Below are 25119 nucleotides of genomic sequence, written 5' to 3'. Positions count from 1 at the left end.
GGCGGTGGACTCCATAGGTTCCACTGTATGCATGTGAAGTGTCAAAGAAAAAAAATAGATGTTATTTCTAATAAACACTGCAGCACTTGTCTTCAAAAATTCAACTCATTCATTTAGCCAAAACATTTTATTGAGAAACAAGGAACATGGTGGTGGTGGCGGTACAGTGGTTAATTGTGCCGCGGTGGCAATCCTTTTCCCACAATCTGTCCCTTGGTCGAACCGGAAACATTTTAGTGCTGCTTCCTCCTAAACGAGCACCCTGAGCAGGACAAAAAAAATTAAATAAAGACAAGAGTCAGCGTTTTTCGAGCCAGTATCATGGTGCTTTGACTACAATCGCTGGGAGCTAAAGGTTTGTTCTCAGCCTTCGAAAGGGGGGAGCCAGTGGTCTCGCTCAACCCTTCTGCAAACTGAGGTTCATCTGGCACAATAATGAGACTAGAAGACCACCAAACAGGACGTCCAGTCACTTATGCAGTGCGGGAAAACAAATCTAACAGCTTTGGCTTTCGACTTTAACATGTGTTCCATAACCAACATTTTGTTGATCATAAAGAAACACTATTCATTGGTACCTCAATGTACCGTGAACCAATTTACAAATTTTAAGATACGTTGCACAAGTCCTTGTTTCAAGTTTAGTGTCACTCCCTGTTGACTTTTACTGGAAAACTAAAGAACTACGTGTGTATTGAACAAAACCACGTTGCTTTGCCTTATTAACGTATGCTTGCTGGATGCCAACGTAGAATACAAGATGCTGTAAATTGGGCTATAAAAAAATTTTAAAAAAAAGCATTTTTAACCCTTCAAGCAACGGTGCAACACATGAAGAGCCCCCCGCCCCCTCCAAAAAAAGCCATCAAAACCTAACGTTATAGGGGCTGGTTAATACCGACCCTCTGTGAGGCGTGCTTTTCCTCCGGTGGGCTGACACAAGACTGTCGAGCAGCCGACGCACAACACGACCGTCTGCGCGTGGCTGAACACTGTTGTGATCTTGTAGCATCCTGCAACAGACAGTCACTTACATTCTGACAGGAGATTTTGCCCCAAAGCCACGTGAGTGTTGCGGCACCTTACCTGGACATTTGACATCCATAAAGTAAGAGTTGGGACTCTGAACAAGGCGCTTCTTCTTGTGCCTCCTCCTTGTCTCCTCTGGAGATGGATGCAACAAGTCTTTCGCGAGCTAACAGGGCAGACACAAATTATTGGCAATACTGTTATTAAAGGCGTGGTATGATTATGGTAGAGATATGGTAGGGTGGCGTTTTTTAATTTCTTCCAACTGGTTGTTCCGGATTTGGCTTCCAGGTTGGCCTACGTTACCGGTCGGTTAACGTATCCGTTATCTCTTTAAGGCACACCGCAAAGCTCATAAAGTTAGCTTCAGAATACCCAAAAACGGGGACATTTATGTAACTGAGAAGGACAGAATCAATCATCGAAGCACAAACGTCGGCTGGACTGACTCCATGTTTGCCGTGTGCGCGCCGCCATCTTGAGTCTCAATGCGCTCAACAAAATTGCAGTTTAATTTGTGACAAAGTGCGACTAAAAGCCAGCAAGGGTGACTTCGGCGGTACCGGTGGAATCGCAAAGGTTTCAGCTAAACGTAGAGTCGTGAATGCGCCTCCAAAAGCGCCATTAAACGGGGGAAATGTCGTTGGATGAGGTGGTGCGGATACTCACTGGCATGTTGGCGAGGAAATAGCCGCTGCCGAAAAGGAGGCACAACCGGAAGCGAGGCCCTGATATCCGCGCTTGCGTTTAGCCCCAAGCCGGAAGTGTTGACTTCAGTGCGATCATCGCGGCCATCTTGGTGAGGTCATTTTTTTAAAAAATCTTTATTGAACAAGTCGAATTACAAATCACAGAGAACAAAACGAACAAGTTATTAATACATGTCCAGAATAAAGACAGATAAGCAAAAACAAGATCCATAGGATTTTAAACAATAATTCCAACTAAAGAGCATAGAGCTACGAATCATCGTTTCAGGGGACATCGCACAAAACAAGCAATCAACACAGATGTCTTTCTTGAACTTAAGAAGATAATGCTTGGTAGGATAGTAGCTGTGTATCATTTTGAAAGTGCTTTCCCTTACTTTATTAGTCAGAAGACATTTGTATGGAAGAGACCAGATTTTCCCCCGTGTAAATTACTAACAAAAGCAGACCAGTAAGAAACAATATTCTGGGTCGCCGAAATATCTTTTTGAAACAGGAAGCGTATATTACGGTTGTTACTTCTGACTGATAAAGTTCGACAGACTTTCCCACTAGCAGAAATCTTGGGGTCCAGAGTCGGCAAGCGGGTTGTTCTTTCCACCCACGCTCGTAACAGGAGGATAGGGTCCCCGACTTCCCCTGTGAAAAATCAGCATTTAGTTATAGTGTGGGATGCTCTCCTGAAAACTGACTCCCCCTGCCCAAAAACCTCAACATTTAATTTCAAACATATCTGAAAGCAAATTGACATGCACACGTGGCGATGACGCCCTCTACCTTCCAGGTTGAACTGACCTCCTACTCAACGAACGCAGATTTTAACGCCTCTCAGTCGTGATGCGTCACTGAAGCATTCGACATTGGTGCCCTCTGGTGGCACTTGTGGGCATTTCAGAAAAAGCACAACCATTGCTGGGAAGAGGCGACGCTTGACTGTTCGAGGGCAAGGCAAACTGATTGGAACTCTGCCTGGCGTCCGCAAAGATCCCGGTGGTCTCCCACAACCCTAATTGTCATATCGCTTTATTTCTCCACATTTTCATTTTGGTCCGCACCCTCATTCCAGAAGACAGAAAACTGCAATTCACAGTGTTTAATTTCATCCCCCAAAATGCCTCCCCTAAATCACCTGCCCACTTTTTGTTTGACATAATGGCAAAACGAAACAATCATGCAATATCTTCGATGTGAAAAGAAAATGAAGTTATCTACATCGGGTGGACGACAAAGGTACCCGGAGAGTTATATTATTTAGGTGGGACCGTACTTGTAAAGTTTTGAGCCACTTCAGTCGAAAGTTTGTCATTCTTATTGTGCATCACGGGCTACAATCCCTTTAAATTCCTACCTGCATTCTCAATGACTTGCGTTTAATTTGTGGGGATTGTGCCGCAAACCATTTTCTTTTCGAACATATGACACGTTTAGCCCACTGGCAGCCAGTATTATCTGTATTGCATTTTTACGAACCACACCTCAAATAATCTCAACGAATTAAGATCGCGCAATGAAAACATCTCACCCAGAAGATGTCTGTTTTGTCCAAGTTGCAGTGCGACTTTCTCAACTTAAGTTTGTTTCAATGTTATTTATTTTAATAGCCACACCCCAAATAATCTTACGAGATCAGCGATAAAGCCTTTTAAAGGTACTTTTTGGGGGTTTTGTTTTTAGATCTCCACGAGACTGTCATTGCCACAGCACTAGAAATCACATGGAAACCCAGAATACAAATCAACAATTTGGTGCACAATCCTACTAAATCTTTGGCCTCAGTAAAATTTGATGATAAATTCATGGAAAAGAAGTCACAGTGACACATCCATATACAGTATAACGTTTCGGTTTAGGACTAATGAGTTATTTGTCCACAATCCTACCAAATTCTCAGGCCCACTGGAAGTCAACTCTATTTTACATTTTGAAAAAACACATATGTCATTTTTTTGTTGTACAGTATATAAATTCTCAGGCTTGCTAACAGTGCAACGGTTTTGGACACACATGATCTGTACGTTCTTGGGATCACCAGAAGTCAACATTAGCTTATTTTTTTTTTCTAACAGCCACACCCCTAATAATCTTATGGAAACATCAGTTGTTTGCAAGTGTTTGGAGTTTGTGTTCACGCTCTCTTACTTATGTGTGTGTTTTAAATGCAAAACACTCCAGTGTGAGATGTTATGTTATCATACCGAAACAATTCGCTGGTCGGGCGTGGCGGGCGACCCCTTCTTCCCATATTTGAGTGGCTTCGAGTGGGCGGAGGTTTGTTTTGGATGACCCCCACCCCTCCACCCCCCCCCCTTCCAACACAGTGTTTCGATCATATTTAAGACGACACACCCTCAAGGACATCATCTTTGAATAAATGCTCACCATCTGTTGCAAAAATTGTGCCTTTTTCTTTTTTTTTTTCAAGAATAAATTCCTTTGGTTCATTTGAACCAAAATGCGGAGCGTCCCCCTTACTCACACACACACGCACACGCGCACGCACACACACCGCAGTGACGGCCTTCGCTCATAAAACCAGATAGAAGGAATGCGGTTGCGCCTGTTTCCTCGTCCTCCTCCCCCCCTTTCCCTCCCTTTTTTATGACAGTACTATGATTTCAAAACTGCTTTTTAGTATCATGCTTGAACTTTAATGCAGATCAGTGCAATGCAAGTTAAAAAAAAAACTCAAAATGGAGCTTGTCAAACGGGGGGGGGGGGGGGGGGGGGGGGGGGGGGGTGGACAACGACAAGACTGGCTCAACTAAAATTTTCCAGATGTGGAGTGGAAGGACCTCAGAGGAACATGACACAGTTTTTGAACAACACGCGCACACACACACACACACACACACACACACAATAACAATCACACAAACGCACAAAGACACGCGCGGTGTCATGGTGTGACGTTACGGCGCATTTGGTTCCCTTTTTACAGCTCCTTCTTCCTGCTTCGACCCTCCCCCCCCCCCCCCCCCCCCCCGTCCTCTTGTCTTTTGCAGAGAAGGAAGGAGGGAGGATCCCGGACGGCTGCCAGCTGCTGACAAGAACGCAGATCCACACACACACATGCACAGTCAGAGGAGTGGATAGACACGCAGGACCAGTAAAAGTTGCCACATTCGAGCCAACAGTCGACATGCCTCAGGTAGGAAACCGACGCAAACAACCAGCGAATTTCCCACTGATTTCCAAGCGAACGCTCGCTCTCGCAAATAACGTCTCATGACCCGAAAAAGTAGTCGTGCATGTTTGGTTTGAAAACACTTGTGGGCGGCGCGCGACTCGGCCGAAGCGGTCCGTCGAGGACGCGCGTCCGAGCCAGCCAACTGGAGGGGAGAAAAAAAGCCATTTTCGACTTGGTTTTCTTGGCATCAAACAACTTGGTCGCCTGCTTTTGTGTCACCGATCGCACACTTGAAGTAGCGCGCGAGGCGAAACTTGGTCGTCCGGCGTCGCTTGCGAGCGGCCGGCCCCTCCCTAAATGGATGAAGAAGTTTTTCCAAAAGTCGGACGGCGCACGCGCGTCATTAACTTGTTGAATTAAAACAAGATGGCGTTCCTTTTTTCCCCCCCCAAGTGAAATCAACTCGAAAAAGGCTAAATGAGGGCCACTTGACCACTGAAATTGATCATCAGGGGCCATTTTTGTCAAGTTCACAAAGGGCTGGACTGCGCTACAAATAAATCGCAACACATTTCGTAGACTTGAATATCATGAGTGTTTGAAACTGTTTATGTATACATAAATGGATTCCAAATTTAATTGTCCATCCCTCCTATTAATGGCATTCTTTTTATTACTCGTCCAAATCTGAGCTGGTAGGAACAATGAGTCTCAAAAAGCAGTTATCATTCATGTACTCACACTCGAAAATGTAAAAGTCTTCCATTCGGCAAGTCGGCTATTCCCCAAAATATTGACATCTAAACATAAATGGGGTGTATTTTAAAGTGTAAAATGCAAATATGAAGACTGACATGACAGCAATACAGTATTGGTTAAATTAGGGCTCGACTGTACAGTCATACGAAAACTCCGATGCAATTTATGCTTTGAAGCGGCTAAAGTACATCCAAACGAACAGAATCTCATAAAATTATCTCACAGTTTGGTCTATTTCAATGAGCCTAGAAAAGTGACATCAAGTGCAGAGGTGAAGGGCTTGCAGGAGCTTGTCATTCTTAAAAGAACAAGGGTGTGGTGTTTTTTTTTTCCCTGTGTGTGTGTGTGTGTGTGTGTGTGTGTGTGTGTGTGTGTGTGTGTGTGTGTGTCTGAGAGAGGCAGAGAGACACAAAGCTGCCTTCCTGCATGCATAGAATAGCTACTTGTTACATTTTTTTTAAATGAAGAAGAAAAGACTAACTTGAGTGTGTCTCATGTGACTTGATCTTGGGGACTGAGGGGGGAGACCCGGAGCCTTGGAACATATTCATGTGGCTTGCTTGCATTTCTAAAAAAAAAAAAAAAAGGAAAACTGCAGAGGAACTGTGGTTATAGAAGTCACCAAATGGTGCTCATAATTTAATTTAGTGTCCTTAGAAAAAGCCCTGATAGACCCTCTGGATGCTGATTGGAACTTCCAAACAATTTGTTGATTGTCTTACCAATATGCAAGGGAATAAATGATTCCATTACACTGTGTGTACAAGTTTCAAATGATACCAAAGTGACACAAGAAAATAAACCCCACACACCCACCCCGCCCATACAGTTTTTGTGCTCAGGCCAAAATATACGCATTACCTTGCCATCCTTTGGCATCTTGGTGCCAAGGATGAATTGAGGAGCTTCGTTTCAAGCTATTCCACTCCAGTCTTAGCTCGCTGAATTGTACTTCATCCTTAGCGCCCCTCGCTCCATATACAGAAATGTGGAAAGGAGAGCCAACGCCACCAGTGCGCTTTTCAGCAGTTTATTGGACTGTCCACACAAACAGAATGAGCACATGCCCGATACGTGCAGTGTTTTCAATACATTTCAGCCCTGCTATTTGCTTCCGTGTGTGTGTGTGCGAGAGTTTAAATACATGTATATGTTTAAAAAGTGTGAGAGGGGTAAAAAGCATGAAAAAAAAAATTATACATGATCTCTTGTTGTTGCGGATTGTCAGCTATTGTGGGCGGGTGTCCGTCAGCTATCCGCTGAGGTCAACCGGAGCTCATTGAATCGTACTTCATTTCGTATGTCTTTAAAAAAAAAAAAAAAAAAGTAAATCGCCTTGGAACTTTTTAGAAGAGGATGCCCGGCCGTAGGCTGCATTGCGGTGGTCTCCAGTCCTGCGTTTCTTGTTGAAAATCGTCGTGAGTGGTGACTGATTGATTTTGGGGATGACTAAACAAGCACTGGGTCATATTGGAAATGTTTGGCGTAGCAAAGAAACAAACGCTGCAGGGGGAAGGAACAAAAAGCGGCTCAACGCCGAACCGTGAGGTACACCGTAGTTTGGGGGTAATTACTGCAAATAAAAGAAAGTCCACTAGAATGCCTTTAATTGTCATTGGACACGGTCGATTCGGGGAGCTGCTCCTTTCAAGGGGCACGAGTAAAACGCCACCACCACATTGTCAAGAATCTGAGATAACGTCGCAGCCCATTGAAAGAATCTGAAGAAGCAGGAGCAAAAAGCGATTGAGTGAGTCCGATCTAGAGTGGGCGATACATTCCAGATTTGGTGAAAATCTGCGACGCGGAAAACCGTTGTCTTTTGCTTTTGCCCCTCCTACATTCTTTCAACGCATTTCAATGTCATTCAACTTATTCAAACACACTTTGCAAAGGATTCCTGTTCCCGCTTGTTTGCTCAACTCTCCAAATGAGATGCAAAGCGTGATTGCGTCAAGCTACATATACATATATATATATATATATATATTGCTGGACAGCTGTTCACACGACTCACTAGTGGCAGATTTCAAACACCAAACCACGTCTTTTTTCTTTCCTCACAACATTCCCGTCATACTAACATATGACATGCCGTCGTCTGGCTAGCTGAAATTAGCATCGGTATTGCTGGAATTACCCACCTTGTAACAACCGCCCCTTTAACATACACAGAGCAACATCTACAAACAGAGCATACAACCGTACTCCTCGGTAGCTATTGCCTCTCCTCTGTGAAAAAGAGCATCTTCATTTAGGGCCTTCTCTGCCTCTTCTCTATAGCATTCTGTACACTGTGAAATCACCCTAGAGGTCAACTCGCAGCATAGCGGCCATTTCCAAATATCTTATCTTGTACTTGTTTTTTTTTTTTTTTTGTCTAGTACTCGGACTTGGAGGGCGCCATCAACACACTGGTCACCCAGTTCCACTCGGCCTCGGCCGACAACGGCTCCACGCTAAAGGTGGACGAGTTCAAAGGGCTTCTGTCTTCTCAGCTGCCCAACCTGGCCAAGGTGAGAAAGCGTGTGAGCTCCCGCGCGCATTAAAACACACACACACACACACACACACACACACACACACACACACACATACAGTCGATTTCTAGTAGCTTGGGTGTGGCTGCATGTTTCACACACACAGACAAGCAAGGAAGGCGGATCGCCCGGACGACGTGTGTGTCCGATTGTGCCGTGTCAACGCCTCTGTGGGCTTGAGCGATGTCTCTAAAAGATGCACGCTGGTGGGGGGGGCGGGTGGCGGCGGAAACCATAGCCAACCGCACTCGCGGCCTCGGGAGCCACTCCACATATTGTCCGGGCGTCTTTTCCGCTGCGTTCCGGCGTGTAAACACCATGATTGGTACCTCTTATGCGCCCCTCAACTGGGAGCTGTTCTTTTTCTGCTGCAAGGGAACTCGTGGTCGTTTCGATGTCGCGGCTCAAGTTCACCCGTTTGACAGTCGCAGGAGGAAAAGTGGACTCAAGTTATCGCGTTGCACTTTTCTTAAAAGGCAAAATTTTCATTTCTTTCCACATGTTTCCGCAGGGCTTCCTGACAGAACAGGGCCTGAGCGAGGTCCTGCGGAAGATGGGCGTGGGCGACGGCGAGGGCATCTCCTTCTCCCACTTCTGGAACTTAATCCAGACTCTCGCCACCTCGCAGCACGGCCTCCTCGGCGGCAACAAGGGCACCTCGTGCAGCTGCGCCCTCCTGTGAACACCCTCAACGAACAACCAACAAAATTAAAAACAAAAAAAAAACCCCAGCTCTGAGGTTCCAGCCCGCCAAATCGTCCTTGGAAATGTAGAACCCACCACCACCATCATCATCATCATCATCAGGTGTCGGGCCAAATCCAAAAAAAGATGACCCAAGTGCAAGGCATTCCATTTTTATACGCTATCATCTCGATATGACAGGTTTTAACTTCCCCGCCATATGTTGTGTAATAAAATCCGAATCCAAATCAGGCTAGTTTTCTCTCCGACCGAACCTACTCGCCACAACGGCTTTGGTATTTTTCTTGTTTGTTCTATTTTGCTAACCAACTAACCTTCTTCCACCGGGAAGGTGGGATTGCTGGTGCTCGTAACCAAAGTCGAATATAAATGAATATATCGTGTCAGATGCGTCAAATTTAATAGGTACAAAAGGCCATACCTGCTCTAATCATTAACTCGCATTCTTCTCGATTGTTTTTTTTTTCCCTTTTCATGTATAGTCAGGGTGTTGCCCAAAAGGCTTATGTTTACTTATTACATGTCGTTTATTGGCAGTTGGATGAGATCAGCGTTGACTAGAACCAGTTTGTGAAATAATGTTTGAATAAATTCACTCCTTGTGCACAATTAACCTTGAGCTATGTTGTCGCAGTGATCTGGAATCAAAACGGCTCCTTCCATGAGACGCGTCCAACGGTTACCCGCGCGCTTCCGCAAAATGTCGACTTGCAAAAACGGTGGACAACGGTGGCTTTTACAGGCCGCGGAAAACAGTCTCAACACCGACTGACAACACTCAGAAGAAGCTGCCGTAGGCCTCAACTCGAGCCCAGACACTCCGGCGAACAGGGCGACTGATCCATTGACGAAATGTCGGAAATCCTCCATGCAGGGCCCCTTACTAGATCTTGTTGCTAGTAGAGATGACAGGTTTTAACTTCCCCGCCATATGTTGTGTAATAAAATCCGAATCCAAATCAGGCTAGTTTTCTCTCCGACCGAACCTACTCGCCACAACGGCTTTGGTATTTTTCTTGTTTGTTCTATTTTGCTAACCAACTAACCTTCTTCCACCGGGAAGGTGGGATTGCTGGTGCTCGTAACCAAAGTCGAATATAAATGAATATATCGTGTCAGATGCGTCAAATTTAATAGGTACAAAAGGCCATACCTGCTCTAATCATTAACTCGCATTCTTCTCGATTGTTTTTTTTTTCCCTTTTCATGTATAGTCAGGGTGTTGCCCAAAAGGCTTATGTTTACTTATTACATGTCGTTTATTGGCAGTTGGATGAGATCAGCGTTGACTAGAACCAGTTTGTGAAATAATGTTTGAATAAATTCACTCCTTGTGCACAATTAACCTTGAGCTATGTTGTCGCAGTGATCTGGAATCAAAACGGCTCCTTCCATGAGACGCGTCCCACGGTTACCCGCGCGCTTCCGCAAAATGTCGACTTGCAAAAACGGTGGACAACGGTGGCTTTTACAGGCCGCGGAAAACAGTCTCAACACCGACTGACAACACTCAGAAGAAGCTGCCGTAGGCCTCAACTCGAGCCCAGACACTCCGGCGAACAGGGCGACTGATCCATTGACGAAATGTCGGAAATCCTCCATGCAGGGCCCCTTACTAGATCTTGTTGCTAGTAGAGGGGGTGCAAAAGGCAACCGGCAGAACTGATTAATGGCATGTCAATAGAGAAAAGGTACATGAAATTTTAGTGACATCACCGCGGCGGAGTGGGTCGTTTGACCCGTCCGTCTTTTTCACCATGTGTCTGTTTTCAGGTCACCCCGCTTAATCCTGTCTAATCTCCCTTGCTTCTGATTAGCCATCTTACCCTCTCCCTATCCTTTCCCTGCTTTTAAAACCGGACTAACCTCCTGTAGTTTGAATGCAATTTGTAGACCTGAAATTGAGCGACTGAAGATCGGCGGTGAGGTTTGACCGCTCCCCTTTCGATGTTGAGTCATGGGAGTCGACTCATACAAGATGGATGACTTGACAGGTACTTCTACAGAATGACACATAAAACAGATTGGCATGAATTAGGTAGTAGAACTGGAATCAACTTGTGCCGTTTGCACAGTAGGGACCAACCTGGAAGGTGTTTTACTATTCACGCGCAGGGCCATGGAAAGTCACAAACCGCCTGCGAAAACTGGAGGAAATGTGTCCATTTACAGTGCGACTGGGCAGGCTCTGTAAAATCAAAATGTATCGTTTATGTTGGATATCGGGCAATTGTGGCCAAGGTATAGGTAAAGTCAAAGCTGTTTTAGCTCAAATAAGGCAGGCTGTGAAGTAGATTGTAAAGTAAAACAGTATTGATTTTAATTGTGGCTTGTCTAGGTGGCGAGGAAAAATAAACAGTAAATCGGCCAGCTTTTCTGTTTCAAGCGAAGCTTATCCTCCTCAAATTGACCTCCAACATAGCGGACGAACAATTCTTTCGTGATGGAAACCCACCTATTGCTGCGTCCGCTTGGGTCCCCCATTCCATGTTTGTGCCATTTATATAAAACAGCAACATTGATAAAAGGACCAAGTGGCGTGAAAGAGGCTCGGGGCAGAAATTCTTGAACCCAAATGTTTGAGAGATGAATAAATACTTTTGGGTGGGGTGCCTCCCCCTCAGCTCGATCAACCGGTGTGGTGTTTAAAATAACATGAGATGCTTCACTTTATTTGCAGATTGGTATCATCAGACAACGTCCGCAGTCATTTCACACTGAAACCAAAGTACAAATACTGTAACACAATGCATTCCAAGCTCAAAAAACACCGTGAATGTTACAACTGCCCTTTTCCGAAGTAAATAACTCTCCTTGTTTCTCTTGAATGGAGGACTAATATAATATTGAAAAGATGAGTTTTTCTTTCTTCTTTCTGTCGTGTTAATCATTCAGGCCCATCAGACTTGATTCAATGTGACCTGAAGGATGGCAGTTATTGCCGCGTGTCGGTTATTTTGGGCAGCAGCTTTGATTGTGAACTCGAGGAAAATGTCATTTCGAGATTGCCTGAAACCGTGGCTGTCACACAGGGGTCGCGGAAACGCTCGCACGACCCCCCACTAGTGTCTCGCCAACGCCACTGGTGGGAGAACGAGGCTGTTTGTTGACACAGTCAGAACAACGTTCACCCCTCTCCCGCACGGTTTAGCGTTTTCGCCACGCCGAGGGACACGCGTTTGTCTTGTGGCCCCTTCCAGCTTCAGGTTCTTCCCGGGGATAGAACCGGACGAGACGTAAGAACAATGAAAGTATTTGTGGGTGCTGCTTTGAAACCTGGACGCCTCGTTCGTGTGACGGCTGTAATTTTTTTTGATCACAAAGACCGTCCATACCTGCGACGATACGAAGGGGGGGGGTAATTCTAACCTTGAAAGAGACACATTTCAACAACTCATCGCGTATTTCGATGGCAGAATTAAGTGTTAATAGTTAGCCGGCTCGAAGGGGCGCTAACTGTTAGCATGTAAGGTAACGTAACAGTGTGAAGTGCGCATTTCTCGCCCCCTCCCCCCAACAAAAAAAACATTTCCTTTAAAATAAATAAGCGCTATAATTCATTTGAAGTTCATTATGCCCCTATTTAAATTCCCTTTTCTGTTTAGTAACGTTAGGTATAATTCGACTTGTTGCCCAGGAGCTATGCTATTAGATTACAGTAACCTCATTACTACGGACAGATAGAAGTCTTTCTATATTGTCTAAAGGTTTTACTACCTGTTTTGCTACCTACCTATCTATATTGCTGGCGAACAGGGTAACTATTTAAGCTTCTAACTACCTCTCTATATACTCAATCAAGGCAGCTAAGTTATCTGTCTTACTACCTACCGACCTACCTACCAGCACCTATAATTGTCTCCATCTGCAAGTCACTGGTAGGGCATTGCCCGCTTGTAACCTGTTTGTCCCTCCCAGCTGTCTCAGCAATGGTGGGACGTGGTAAACAGAAAATGTGGTCTCAGCGAGGGTCGCCCCCCCTGCGAATGCCGTATCCTTGACCCCCACCCCCTCCGACGACCATCGGCCTTCAGCCTCGCCTCAACCTCCCGTCGGGATGGCGAGTGGCTGCCGCTTGCTCCCCCTCGCCGTGACTCTGCTGGGCTTTCTGAACTCCTCTGTGACCACGCTGATGCCTCGGGTCTCCTTCTCCATGGGTGAGTGGAGACTTTTTTTTCGTCCCTGCCCATTCTGCATCTTATTCTATTTCCTCTCGCTAACATCTCCATGCATTGTCGTTGCCGTGGCCTAAAAGTCCCCTGATCTCCGTGTGCGATCGCAGGTAGTCCGGGGAGACGTCTTACCCGCTTCAGCAGCGCCGACGTAGGCAACACCACCACGCTGCTGCTCAGCGAAGACTGCGATACGCTCTACGTGGGTGGACGCGACGCTGTGTTGGCGCTGGACGTCAGCCTCGAGGGCGGCATTGTCCTGAGGAACAAGGTAAGGAAAGCCGTGGTGATTCGGAGGTGTACTCTATGTTGCGTTCTTTTCACCCGGCATTGCTCTCTGGTCTCGTAGCTGGACTGGAGGCCTTCGGAGAAAGACCTGGAGCAATGTTCAATGAAAGGAAAAAAGATGGCAAGTAGCCCGTTTGCACACAATCCCATTTCCTGTCTTGCCTCTTTAATTGTAATCATGTCGTGTCGGAGTCGCCGGCAAATGTAAGTAATGCTGATGTCTTTACGTTAATCTAGGATTAGGAAAGATACAAAACAGCTTTTTTTTTTTTTTTTAAATATCCGAATCGGCATCAGCCTATAAAAACACAGGGATCGGTTCAATTAATATATAATTGGACTTTTGTTTTCATATGCACGAGTTTTTGAATTGAATTGTAGTGTATCGATTAGTAGAAATAATAAGTGACGGTTGTTATTTTTTTATTCCAGGCGGACTGTCCTAATTTTATCCGCGTGCTGCTCTTCCTGAATGCCACTCACATCTATGCCTGTGGAACATTTGCCTTCAGTCCGCGTTGTGTCTACATTGTAAGTTTGGATTCCGTATGTACGGACGTTATATTAGCTTCGGGCCGAACTGATTACTTGGCCATGTTATTAGCTTGTATTGTAACTATTCGCCCCCCCAAAGGATTTGCAAAAACCATATATTGCAAAACAGTCAAATCTTGTGTCTTGTAAGTCATATGATTTTGGTCAGCGTTAAGAGCCCCCAAAAAGGTATTTTGGTGACTATCCACATCAAAAAAAAATGTCTCTGCCGATTCATCGTTGGGGGAATTTTACTCTACTGAGGATCGACATTGGCCTGGAAAAAACCCGCATTGTTCAGGCCCCAATATAACGCGTCTCGATTTATTTTGTAGAACTCCGATACATTCACGGTGAGCCTCAAGCCGGATGAGGGGCGAGGTCGCTGCCCTTATGATCCCTACCAGCGCAACACGGCTATCATCGTAGGTACGTGACGCCACGCTGTTTCTTGGCCGGGCGTGCTTACCGCTCCTTCTCGCTTTCGCTGTTCCAAACTGATAGCGTGCGGACCACGACGCGACAAAGCTGCCGATCGGAAACAAACGTTCAGTGACCGTCCTGTCGCGGTGTGTCCCCAGACGGAGAGCTTTACACCGGCACGGTGGCCGACTACCGGGGCAACTGGCCGCTCATCTCCCGCCACCTGAGCGAAGGCTCCCGCGTGGACCTCAAGCTGGACGACACGCTGGGATGGCTTGAAGGTCAGGACGCGCCACGGGGGCACGCCGCTTGTGGCGATGCACCTTTAAAGCTACTTTTCTCTCTGTGTGTGCAGATCCCACCTTCATCAGCTCCACCTTTGTTCCAGACGAGGGCAAAATTTACTTTTTCTTCAGCGAAGTGGGCCGAGAGTATGATTTTGTCGACAAGTTTGTCGTCTCGCGCGTTTCCCAAGTCTGCACGGTAACAACGGATGGAAAGGATGATGATTGTGGGGGCGGGGCATAGGCCAACTAGCATGTAGAAGTTGCAACATTGATGAGAGGGACGGTCACCATTTGGGAGAAAAGCAGAGTGTCGAACTGCAATAACACGGTTTGTTTTCGATTCGTTCTTTCCTAGAGTGACGTCGGAGGCCAGCGGACGCTCCAGCGGCGCTGGACCACCTTCGCTAAAGCGCAGCTGCTCTGCCAGGCGGACGGCGAGTTGCCGTATAACGTCCTCCAGGACATCGACAGCCTGCCGCCAGCCGCCGACACGCCAGCGGACGACACGCTTTTCTACGGCATCTTCACCTCTCAGTGGTCAGTGAGGTGTCGCCAAGGTCAAAAGCGTTTCCCCGGTTAATACGAGCTCATTTTTACCGTCCCAATTCAACTCGCCGTTCGACTGTTGAAATGTCACGTAAGATACCTCATTGTGTGATGATTTAATACAGTCATAATTTTATTTTTTTATTTTTTGTGTTTATAAAACCGCACCATTCATTCTCTTTTCAAACAATCGAGCGCTTGCATACCCCAGGGACCTTGAACTCAACACAGTGTACATGTACTTCCATGACGACTACATGGTCAGACACGGATGATTCGCTGCAGGAACGCTTTTCAAGTAGTGTATTCAAAGTAGGCAATGATATTTAATTCATTCATTTTTGGAATATCGAATATCAATGATGATGACATCGCGCCCTTTGTTACAGCTTTGCTTCTTGTTTTTAAAGTACTCCAGAAATAAAGTTAGGTATTGACCTTTTCTTAGCTCAGACAAAAGGAAGTCAAGATTCTCCACGACGTATTAAGGGACATGTGATAGGTCATCAGACATCCACATGGCTTCTCCTTCACAAAGCCATCTTTTATTTAAAAAAAAAAAAAAAAAAAAAAAGATTGTTTCATGGGGAGTCACGCGTTGTTCATTTTATTTCCCCTTTGAATGCAGGTCGGTCAATTTGGGACTGTCGGCCGTGTGTTCGTTCCGCCTGGCGGACATCAAGTCGGCATTCTCGGGCGGCTACAAGGTCCTCAACCGTGACACGCTGCAGTGGAGCACCAGGGTGCAAGAGAGGGTGGCCAATCCGGGCGAGGTAAAGTGTTGTCAAGCGTCCATGTGAAAAACATCATTTTTGCCGATTTTTCCGTTAATCGGCGGGGCCATACGAGGTTGATTGAATATCGAGGACATGTTGCCTTTGGGTTGGATTTTTTTTTTTTTGAGGCCGTCCTTTCCTCTCGTCTTTAGTGCGGTCTGCACAACGCGTCGGACAACGCTCTGCGGTTCGTCAAGGAGAACTTCTTGGCGGACGACAGCGTGCGGCCGGCAGGCGGGCGTCCCACCTTGGTGTCTGCCGAGCACCGCTACAGCCACCTGACCGTCCAAAGGGTCCGGGCGGCAAACGGCGTGGACTACGTGGTCCTCTTTCTGCTGACAGGTCAGGCCACCTTGTGAGGGTTTGAAAAGAATGTATTTGTTTGGCTAGCGGGTGGAGTGTCAAACGTATCGGTTGACGTTTCAGAGTCGGGGTACCTTCACAAAGCCGTGCTGCTGCCGACCGGGGCGCATGTCGTGGAGGAGGTGCAGGTGTTCGTCACACCGCAACCCGTCAAGAGCCTGAAGCTGTCCATACCCAAGGTTCACCTGATTAGGAGCCTTCTGTGGCAGCATGCCAAAGATCCAAGTCCAGCCGTGAGCCGAAGTCTCACGCGATTCGCCGCCATCTCTTTGACAGGGCCTGATCTACGTCGGAACGTCCGAGGGAGTGCTCAGGCTCCCGACGGCCAACTGCTCCTTCTACTGGACCTGCGCCCAGTGCGTCCTCGCCCGGGACCCCTTTTGCGGGTGGGACGCCGCCCGTCGGGTCTGCACGGGACTCTCCGCCCCCGACCTGGGCCAGGACGTGGAGGGGGGCAACGTGGAGAAGGCCTGCGATAGCGTCACGTCCGTGCACCGAGCTCGCTTCGGACCAAACAACTTGCCTGCGGGTGAGCAAAGCTCAAAAAATTTTGTCGTCATTTGTCATCACAATACTTTTGCTTTACTGCTCGGATAACAGAAAGATGTCAAATAGAGAATGCTGACTCCATCGGCGCTCATTTGGGCATTGGGGGAGAGAGAGAGAGAGAGAGAGAGAGAGAGAGAGAGAGAGAATTTTTTTTTCTTTTTTCTTACCACGTTTGAATGCTTAAAAATCATGATGTATTTGTGAATTGATCTTCATTCATATATTCTTTTCAACAAAAAAGATTTGCATTTAAAACAAAAATCCAAATGCCTTAAAAATAAAAACCCACGACATGTAAATGATATACTGCCTTTAAAAAAAGATAAAAGATGCATCATAATTTTAGAATCATATCTTAAATTGAATAAAGTAGAGAAAGGAGAGAAAAATGTATTTGTAGAATTAGATTAAAAGAAAGTTTATTAAATTTTATTTGTGTGCTGGTTTTTCCTCGAAATATATCTGTGACGCAGTGCAAATACAAAAAAACATTGATGTTATTTTTATATTCACCTGTTTATTTTTAGATACATATATTAGGTAAACCTTTAAGATAATGAGATTAAAAATTAAAAAAAAAGAATGAAGAAACCACTAAAAAGTAAGAATTTGAACTGTATTTGTGGTGGGATCTCCCCCCCCCCCCTCAAAACAACAACAGATGACTCAATGAAGTGAGGTATGTCGTGTCCATTTCGATCCCTTGTCCCGATAAGGCCTCGTAAAGAGTCCGGTGGTCTTTTGCGGTGAGGGTGTGCAGCCGTCATCTCCGTCTCAGCTCGCTGTTTGTCCCGCAGGCGAGCCGCTGCCGGTGTCCCTGCACGAGGTGGTGCGGCTCCCGTGCCCCGCGGCGTCGCGGCTCTCCCGCCAGTGGTGGGAGCGCCCCAACAGCCGGCTGTCCCCGGAACTCTTCTTGCACCTGGACGACGGCAGCCTGAGCTTCGTGGCCACGCCCGCCACCCTGGGCCACTACCTGTGCCTGTCCGCCGAGAACGGCTTCCGGCAGACCGTGGCCGTGTACCACGTCAAGCAGAAGAGCGCCCCGCCGCCCGGCCCCCCGGGACCCGACGCCGCGCCGGGCCCCAACTTCACCTTATGGATGGTGAAAGCGGCACCCAAAGAGGCGGCCTTCCGAGACGGGGACCCGCTTCTCGCGGCGCAGACCCCTTCCTATTTCAAGGAGCTGGTGGCCGTGTCAGTCCTCTTGGTGCTTTGCCTGAGCGCGCTACTCGCCGTCCTCCTCTACGCCGTCAAACAGCGGTGGCGCAGCCGCACCGTCCCGCAGCGGGCGGATGTTCACGGACGGAACTCCGCGGAGCACGACGCCCTCCGGTCGGGGCCGGAGGAGAGCAAGCGCAACGGACATGTCCGGGGCGCGCTCGACGCCGCCTCCAACGGGCACTTGCCCAACACGCCCATCTGAACACGGCGCTCCAGGTAGGGAAGACGACGTTATTGCGTGACTTCAAATGGCGAAACATGCCGCCCGAGAGTATTTGGACCACGCTGAATAGAACAACGGAGCCAAAACGTGATAGAAGAAGGTCAAAGTTCCGAAAAGTTATGTGAAAACAAAACAAAAACTGTTAAGATGAAGTGAATGGGAAAAAAAATCATGTTCTGAGAGTCAAGCTTAATATTATGAGAAACGGAATCATTTCTTAATGTTATGGGGGGGAAAGTGACACCCAAATAAATTCATAATATGGCAGAAATGAAGTCCGAATATGATGAAAGTTGCTTCAAAAGTGATTCATTTGTCATGTGCCAAGGGAAAAAAAGGCCAAAGCTCCAAGTCCTATTCCTACGATGAATACGTTTTAATTTGACCCAAACAATATTTTACGGTACTAGAACAAAGTCGTAATGTGACAAGAATGGAATCATTGTTTTCCGAGAGCCACGTTGCTCTCGCCCAATTGTGCGTGGCCCAAACACTCCTTCGTGGCAGGCGTCTTGAGTCGGACAACGTTTGTACTTTACCCGATGCTGCCAGTCAGCATTTGATGCCACGTGACCGCTCTGCATACAGTCCTTTGGTTTGAGTCGGCTTCTGCACAATTTGGTCACCTCGCCAACTTTATGGACCTCTTTTGTCTGATGTTTCTACTAAGCGGTGGCGTGTTGTCGGATGGCATTTCTGCTCCGTGAACGTGCCTTGGCGACACCGCAACACTTGGACCTTGTCGTAATGTGACTACTGAACCATTTGCTGTGTTCATTTTGAATGTGAAATGTCAACGTGGTCCTCATGTGCTGTGTGAAACCAGGACCAAATACAGGAAGTTGTTTTCACTCATCCGGGGACGACCGTTTGACTCCCCTTTGATCGCTGTCCGGCGGGTGGAATGGTCGACTTTCACATCCGGACCGAATCCGCTGTCGCTAAGAAAAAGTGTCCGCGAAAATTCAGATGCCGAAATCCAACCACTCTCGTCATAAATGTTGTGTTACGTGAATGGATGCTTTTCAATGTCACTTGTGATTTAGCCTCATTAGATTTGTGCGGGTGTACCGAGTAAATCACATTTCCATGTTACATGCACCTTAGAGAAAGACTGTGAAGGTACAGACGTGATCAAGTCGATAGTCAACACATTGGAAAATGAGTCACCAACTGCGTAAGAAATCCGGTCGTTATTGTTTATTTTTTTTTTAATTCCATTTCCCAGCTCATTTAAAAAGGAATACCGGAAATAAAATACCACGTTTGTGTGACCATTTTCATTTATGGTGCCTCAGTGCAGCAGTCGTACAATCAGAACAATCATCACCTCATCAGTGTTACGTTTTTTTTTTTTTTTTTTTTTTTTAATGCCCAAAAACTAAAAAGAGAACCATCAATAAATCATTTGCAACGTCATCATGCGATGACATCACTGAAGTGCATACCCTCCCCTCACCTCCCTCCCTCCTTCCTCCCATCCTGGACTGCAAGTCTGCAAAAAGTCTGCAGTGGCCCATTGCTGCAGTGCAATCACACACACACACACACACACACACTCGCACTCTTATTTGAGCAGCTGGCTTGCACAGCTACGGCGTCCTGACCGAGAGGCGGTTCCTCAGTGACTCAGCACAGGTAAAAAAATTTTTTTCTTGGATCCAATATATATATCGGTTTATAAATAATATGTGTGTGTGTTTTCCTGACGAGATGCAGGAGGGCTAGATGTCTTTGATCAATGTCCCCCAAGACCACAGCCAAGTCTTGGTGCAGCTAGCCGCATCCGACTTTGCTGCGGTGTGCCTTTAAAAAAATAAAAAAAAATCCACAGCAATGATAGATGTTTGATTTAATTGTCGACGACGGTGGCATTTGGTGAACAATGCAAACCATCATCTGCACTTTCACTGCACGTTCTCGAAAGCTGCTTTGAACAAGAGGAGGGAGGCAGATGGATGCTGTGCCAAATGTTTTGGCTCGGCACCTGTCCCTTTAAGAGGCCTCTGTCTCAAGTCTGAGTCAGAGGACGTGGGGACGACCTCTGCCCGCGATCAGAAGCGCTCGCCCACACTGACGACTGAAATGCGTTCCCTAAAATCGTACAAATGTATGTGTCACGACTGCATCGTGGTCGCCATCACTAACTGACCCGCAACTTTGGTTTGTTTGCGCCCGATCTCAAAGGCTGCGCCATGGCCCAGAGCGACCCAAAGGACCCGATGCCCCCGCCGGGGACGCTGAGCCCTGGCCAGCTTCAGTCCCACTTCAAGATGGAGCCAAAGACTTTGGGGGTGGGGGACCATTTTAAGATCCTACTTGGACAAGCTAAAAATGCTGCCGTGCTGTGTATCTGGTAAAAAAAAAAAAAAAAAAAGTACCTTGACTACTGACAGAAGTAAGACTGGAGGCATGTCCTATTGTCAGTTGGGATTTCAAAAGGCTAGTAAAACTGGATAAAATGCTAACAGTTGGGAAGCTAACATCGTAAGATAAGGGGAAAAAGGTTGCCTTTGACTATTAGTAGTCCTCGTAGTCACGTACCAATTCCGAATGCTTCATTACATCAGATAAAACAGTCGGTAGACTGAATTTAACCAAAATATCAGCAGACTATGACGAGCCAATCGTAAAAAAATGGACTGTTTTGAAGAAGCAATAAGGTCAAATAAGATGCTAACGTTTCAAAAGCCTGATGAGACCAAAGAAAATGCCAACATGCTATGAGGGCGTATGATAAAATGAATTAAAACCTGATGAAAGAAAGCTCTCAGACCGCTCCAAAGCAATTTGACATCATGTCCTCTTCTCTGGTACTATTTCAAAAGGCGAGTGAGACCGGATCAAAGGTTAACATGCTACCAGTCTAAAATTGAATCACTTGAGCACAGAAAACTTAACAAAAGCACAAAAACACATCCATCAGATTTTTGTACTAAAAAAAAAAAAATCTGAATCAAAATGGCCACATCCAGTTAAGTCCAAAAGAGGACCACCATTTTACCCTGTCGACCCTCATAGGAATGTAACCAAATAAAATGCTGACATTTGGCCTTCAAAAAATTAAAAAAAAAAGTAACTTGAGTGCAAGAAGCAACAAGGAACGTTGTAAGGACATTGAACACGCCCCGTAGTCATGGAGCTATCGCAAAAAGCTAATAAGATCACGTGAAATGCTAACATGCTAACAGTTGACATGCTAACATGTACCAAGATAGCAACTTGAGTGCCGAGAACACCATAGCAAGGTGATTGATGTCAACCCTCGTTGGAATGGCGCTTTTTTCGGGAAGCCTGATGATCCTCGACAAAATGCTTTTTCGGTTTGCGAAACGATAGCGGCCGCCTTGTCTTTTTCAGGCCATCCAGCTGGTCATCGCCGTGTTGCTGCTGTGCCTGAGCATGTCCGTGCTGCGGGTCCATGAGATCCACTTCACGGCCGACGTTGCGCTCTTCCTCGTTGTGGTCATTCAGGTGGGCGACGTATGGCACGCGCTCATGTTTAGCGTCCGTCTGACCCCGACATCCTTCACTTCCTTCTACCAGGTCATCTTATCCGGGTCGGTGTTGATCCACAGTGGGAGGAGGCCCACTCTCTTTTGGGTGAGTGCGCGTCCACGACCCTTTCCAGTTGTGTGTGTGAAATAATTGAAGGCAAGGAGCCACGTGCTGCTTCATCAAGTTGAAAAAGACGAAGGCATTCATTCACGCAGCGCTATTATTGATGCATTCTTTGTGTTGCGTGAGTGGATTTGAAAATGTAATTTGTTCAAAGTCATTTTGATTGATTTATTTTTGTTTTTTTTCTCCTGAATTTTATAAATGTGCAGAGAATACATTTTTTAATTTTCAATTCATATTTGTTCTTCAATTGGAAAGTGCATTTAAAAATAAAATGGTTTCATTTCTTTGGCCAGTGAGCTACATAGTGCTTCACTAAGTCTAAAGATAGATGCAGCCATTACAGATTTACACATGTTAATTTTTTTTTCGAAGCCAATTGAACAACTTTATTTTTATTCAGTTTTCAATGTCCATTTTTTGGGCTGAAATAGAAAATGCAATTTCATCCATCCATCCTTCCATTTTCCGATCCGCTTCTCCTCACAAAGGTCGCGGGGGGTGCCGGAGACTATCCTAGCCGTCTTTAGGCAGTCGGCTGGGGGACACCCTGAACCGCTTGCCAGCCTAAATTCAAAAATTGTATGCATTTGGCCAATCCATCTACATGCAAAAAAAAAAAATAGTATTATTTATGCATTGTATTTATTTTGAAATGTTTGACTCTGCAGTTCTTTGACTATTGCTGGCGAAACGGAGTGCCACATTGTTTGTTTCTGGTGCTTTTGCAGGTCAAATGCACCCTGGTTCTTCATCTGATCAGCGCCGCCTTCGCCACCGCCGCCCTGGGGCTCATGTCCAAGCACCTCCCGTACAGGCAGGACTCGTACCACTGCGAACACTGCCGCCGGCTGGAGTACCATGCCGTGGTAATGCCAGCGCTCGTATTTCATCTTGGTAAATCGTGCGGCCGTACCTGGTTGAGTGTTCCGTTCGTCCCGGTCGCTTAATTCGAGTCTTGTCGTGTGCAAGACTGAAACAATGTGTTTGCGAGACGGAAGGAAAGGTGTATGCCGTGAACCCCTGTTTAGCCTGAAATTTCAGAACACATTTGAAAGGATTCTTTCCTACGTATTCTCACTCTGTCAAGAGTTGAGACTATCGTATGTTGATTGCCAACTGCGAAAAGATAGAAGACGATGACGACGGCAGAGGATTGATTGATTGAGGCAAGTGGTGAGGATTTGAGGATGCACTTTAATGCACCAGTATCGTAGCAAAAATCAAGCGGCTCAAATGCTAACATGCTAACCGTGGCTATCCATTAGTGGCCTCAAGCCGACTTTTTGATGTTTTGTCTTCGCAGCTACATTGTTTCAGGAAATGCACCGAGCTGATCGAGCAAAAGTGCAAAGTAAGCGGACAGCCATCGTCCATTTTTATTTCCCCCAACGCATTGGGCCTCTGTGCAACGTTTTAGCGTTTGTGCTAAATGAGCGCGTCTTGCACCGTTTAGATGCTGATTGACGGCATCCTGGGAACGCTGGTGGTCTTCCTGGTGCTGGAACTGCTGATCTGCATCACCGCCATGCTCTTCGGTCTCACTGTGCTGGCCGCGCGCAGGACTCAGGTCGTGACCTTCCCTTCAGATGTCCTCTTTTGTTGCACACTTTCACTTTTAGGAATCGCCAAACCCCTCTCACCGTCCCAATTGGTATTTTTCATTTTTCTGGTCGTTTAGGCTCCGAGTGAGCGACCTCGCTACCCACAGACCCGCCCCCCACCATCGCCCGCAGTTCAGGCTGTGCGGGTAGCTCCCCCAGCTGCAACAGAGCGCTCTGCATCCCAGGTACCACACACGCACACGCACGCACACACACACACACACACACACACACACACACACACACACGAAAACGACTGTTGGCATGTGAGCAGGTGGCCGTGGTGGTGACCGAACCCGACTCTGATCTGGTGGAAGACATCGCTACACCACCTACCGAGCCTCAAGTGGAGCCCATTTAAACGGTCTTGTCGCGCTCGCACGAGCACACACACACACACACACACACACACACACACACACACACACATGCAGTGTGAATAAATCGTGATGCCACGCCTGGTGCTGTAGAATATGTTCATGCATTGGGAGGTGACAAATGTGATCAGAACCTGAGAGCACCAAAACTGTTCACTGTCAGATATAAGCCACGATAGAAGTCATGATGCTCCGTTGAGCAAAATGTATGACCTAATCTAATCACGTCACAAAAAGAAATGATTTATTGTACTGTATAAATGCAACTAGTGGCCAGGGGCATTGCTTTACTGAACTGCCGTCAGGGTGGGCATTTTTGGAATCTAACCTTGTCTTGTGGCAGGCAGTTATGAGAAAGGAAAAGGGACCATTATCGATGCATGTATTCTTTGCGTTTTATTTCAATGGATTTCTGAACAGATAAAAATGTCCTGTTTTGGAAAAAATGCAGTGAACAGGTGTTGAGAGGGACGGTCACTCATTGAAGAAATCTAGTGCATAAATGGAAACGAATGAGAATAACGACAGTGACCTTTTTCCATGATCTACCACTTACATTATCTTGGATCGCAGCAATACGGGACGTCAAAGGAGATCATTCATCCTGAATTGTAGCTTTTCTCATTCTGGGACACGCATATTGTGTAAATGTGTCAAATAAAACCCTTCAATCACAAATAGATAAAAGTGATTTTTTGAGTGTGTGTGTGTGTGTCCGTGTGTGCGTGAATGAATTATGTTTCATTGCTTTGATGAAATTAAAGAAATGCAAGATAGAAATGAACTTTTTGATGTCATTTTTAATTTGAGGATTCAAAAAAACAAAAAAAAAGAAAGTGCATAACATGCCGCTTGTCTGGGCAACAAACAGAGTTCAATAAAACGCAGCCTGGAAAAGTATAGAAAATAAAATTAATACAGTTTGTTTGATTTCCGTGCAAATGCCAAGCAAGTCAGTGCAAGGCGTTTTTAACTGGAAAAAAAAAACGACCATTTATAGTAAGGTGTTTTTAGCCGAAAAAAACGACCATGTATAGAAAGGCATTTTTAGCCCGAAAAAACGACCATGTATAGTAAGGCGTTTTTAGCCCGAAAAAAACGACCATGTATATAAGGCGTTTTGAGCCGAAAAAAACGACCATGTATAGTGAGGTGTTTTTAGCCCGAAAAAACGACCATGTATAGTAAGGCGTTTTTAGCCGAAAAAAACGACCATGTATAGTAAGGCGTTTTGAGCCGAAAAAAACGACCATGTATCGTAAGGC

The 25119-nt window shown here is 46.2% G+C and overlaps 4 protein-coding genes across 8 annotated transcripts; 3 read left to right on the top strand and 1 right to left on the bottom strand.

Annotated features, from left to right (window-relative positions):
- Positions 1-108: 108 nt before the first annotated feature.
- Positions 109-1811, bottom strand: rps27.1 (ribosomal protein S27, isoform 1). Its single transcript, XM_019867928.1, has 4 exons — positions 1699-1811; positions 1087-1195; positions 903-1013; positions 109-262 (listed from the first exon to the last, which is right to left on the bottom strand). Exons 1-4 carry the CDS (start codon positions 1702-1704, stop codon positions 234-236), a joined length of 255 nt encoding a protein of 84 aa, XP_019723487.1. The 5' UTR covers positions 1705-1811; the 3' UTR covers positions 109-233.
- A 2940-nt stretch (positions 1812-4751) lies between these two features.
- On the top strand, positions 4752-10215 carry s100v2 (S100 calcium binding protein V2). 2 transcript variants are annotated; one of them, XR_002168012.1, is made up of 4 exons: positions 4752-4887; positions 8010-8141; positions 8677-9050; positions 9783-10215. XR_002168012.1 is itself a non-coding variant. In XM_019867921.1 (3 exons), exons 1-3 carry the CDS (start codon positions 4879-4881, stop codon positions 8845-8847), a joined length of 312 nt encoding a protein of 103 aa, XP_019723480.1. In that variant the 5' UTR covers positions 4752-4878; the 3' UTR covers positions 8848-9483. The 2 variants fall into 2 exon arrangements, 1 of the variants encoding a protein (XP_019723480.1); XM_019867921.1 differs by lacking the exon at positions 9783-10215 and having other exon boundaries at positions 8677-9483.
- A 337-nt stretch (positions 10216-10552) lies between these two features.
- sema4ab (sema domain, immunoglobulin domain (Ig), transmembrane domain (TM) and short cytoplasmic domain, (semaphorin) 4Ab) lies at positions 10553-19526 on the top strand. Of its 4 annotated transcripts, XM_019867766.1 has the most exons (15): positions 11801-12106; positions 12789-13027; positions 13153-13313; positions 13392-13451; positions 13763-13861; positions 14200-14293; positions 14446-14568; positions 14643-14770; positions 14930-15111; positions 15749-15893; positions 16049-16238; positions 16323-16438; positions 16536-16788; positions 17606-18245; positions 18841-19526. In XM_019867766.1, the coding sequence occupies exons 2-14, from the start codon at positions 12928-12930 to the stop codon at positions 18229-18231; spliced, it is 2277 nt and encodes a 758-aa protein (XP_019723325.1). In that variant the 5' UTR covers positions 11801-12106; positions 12789-12927; the 3' UTR covers positions 18232-18245; positions 18841-19526. The 4 variants fall into 4 exon arrangements, with proteins under 4 accessions (XP_019723323.1, XP_019723325.1, XP_019723322.1 ...); XM_019867764.1 differs by lacking the exon at positions 11801-12106 and adding an exon at positions 10553-10864 and having other exon boundaries at positions 17606-19429; XM_019867763.1 differs by having other exon boundaries at positions 11802-12106; positions 17606-19429.
- Positions 19527-19774: 248 nt separating this feature from the next.
- On the top strand, positions 19775-24042 carry LOC109514615 (uncharacterized). The gene is made up of 10 exons (XM_019867889.1): positions 19775-19890; positions 20440-20546; positions 21613-21726; positions 21799-21855; positions 22605-22742; positions 23180-23227; positions 23330-23443; positions 23555-23662; positions 23752-23844; positions 23878-24042. The coding sequence occupies exons 2-9, from the start codon at positions 20448-20450 to the stop codon at positions 23836-23838; spliced, it is 765 nt and encodes a 254-aa protein (XP_019723448.1). The 5' UTR covers positions 19775-19890; positions 20440-20447; the 3' UTR covers positions 23839-23844; positions 23878-24042.
- Positions 24043-25119: the final 1077 nt, after the last annotated feature.

This window comes from Hippocampus comes, unplaced genomic scaffold (assembly GCF_001891065.2).
Source record: "Hippocampus comes isolate QL1 unplaced genomic scaffold, H_comes_QL1_v1.1 scaffold207, whole genome shotgun sequence".
Taxonomy (NCBI): Eukaryota; Metazoa; Chordata; class Actinopteri; order Syngnathiformes; family Syngnathidae; genus Hippocampus; species Hippocampus comes.
Note: the sequence above shows the minus strand (reverse complement) of the source record. Positions and strands in the feature narration are given on the sequence as shown.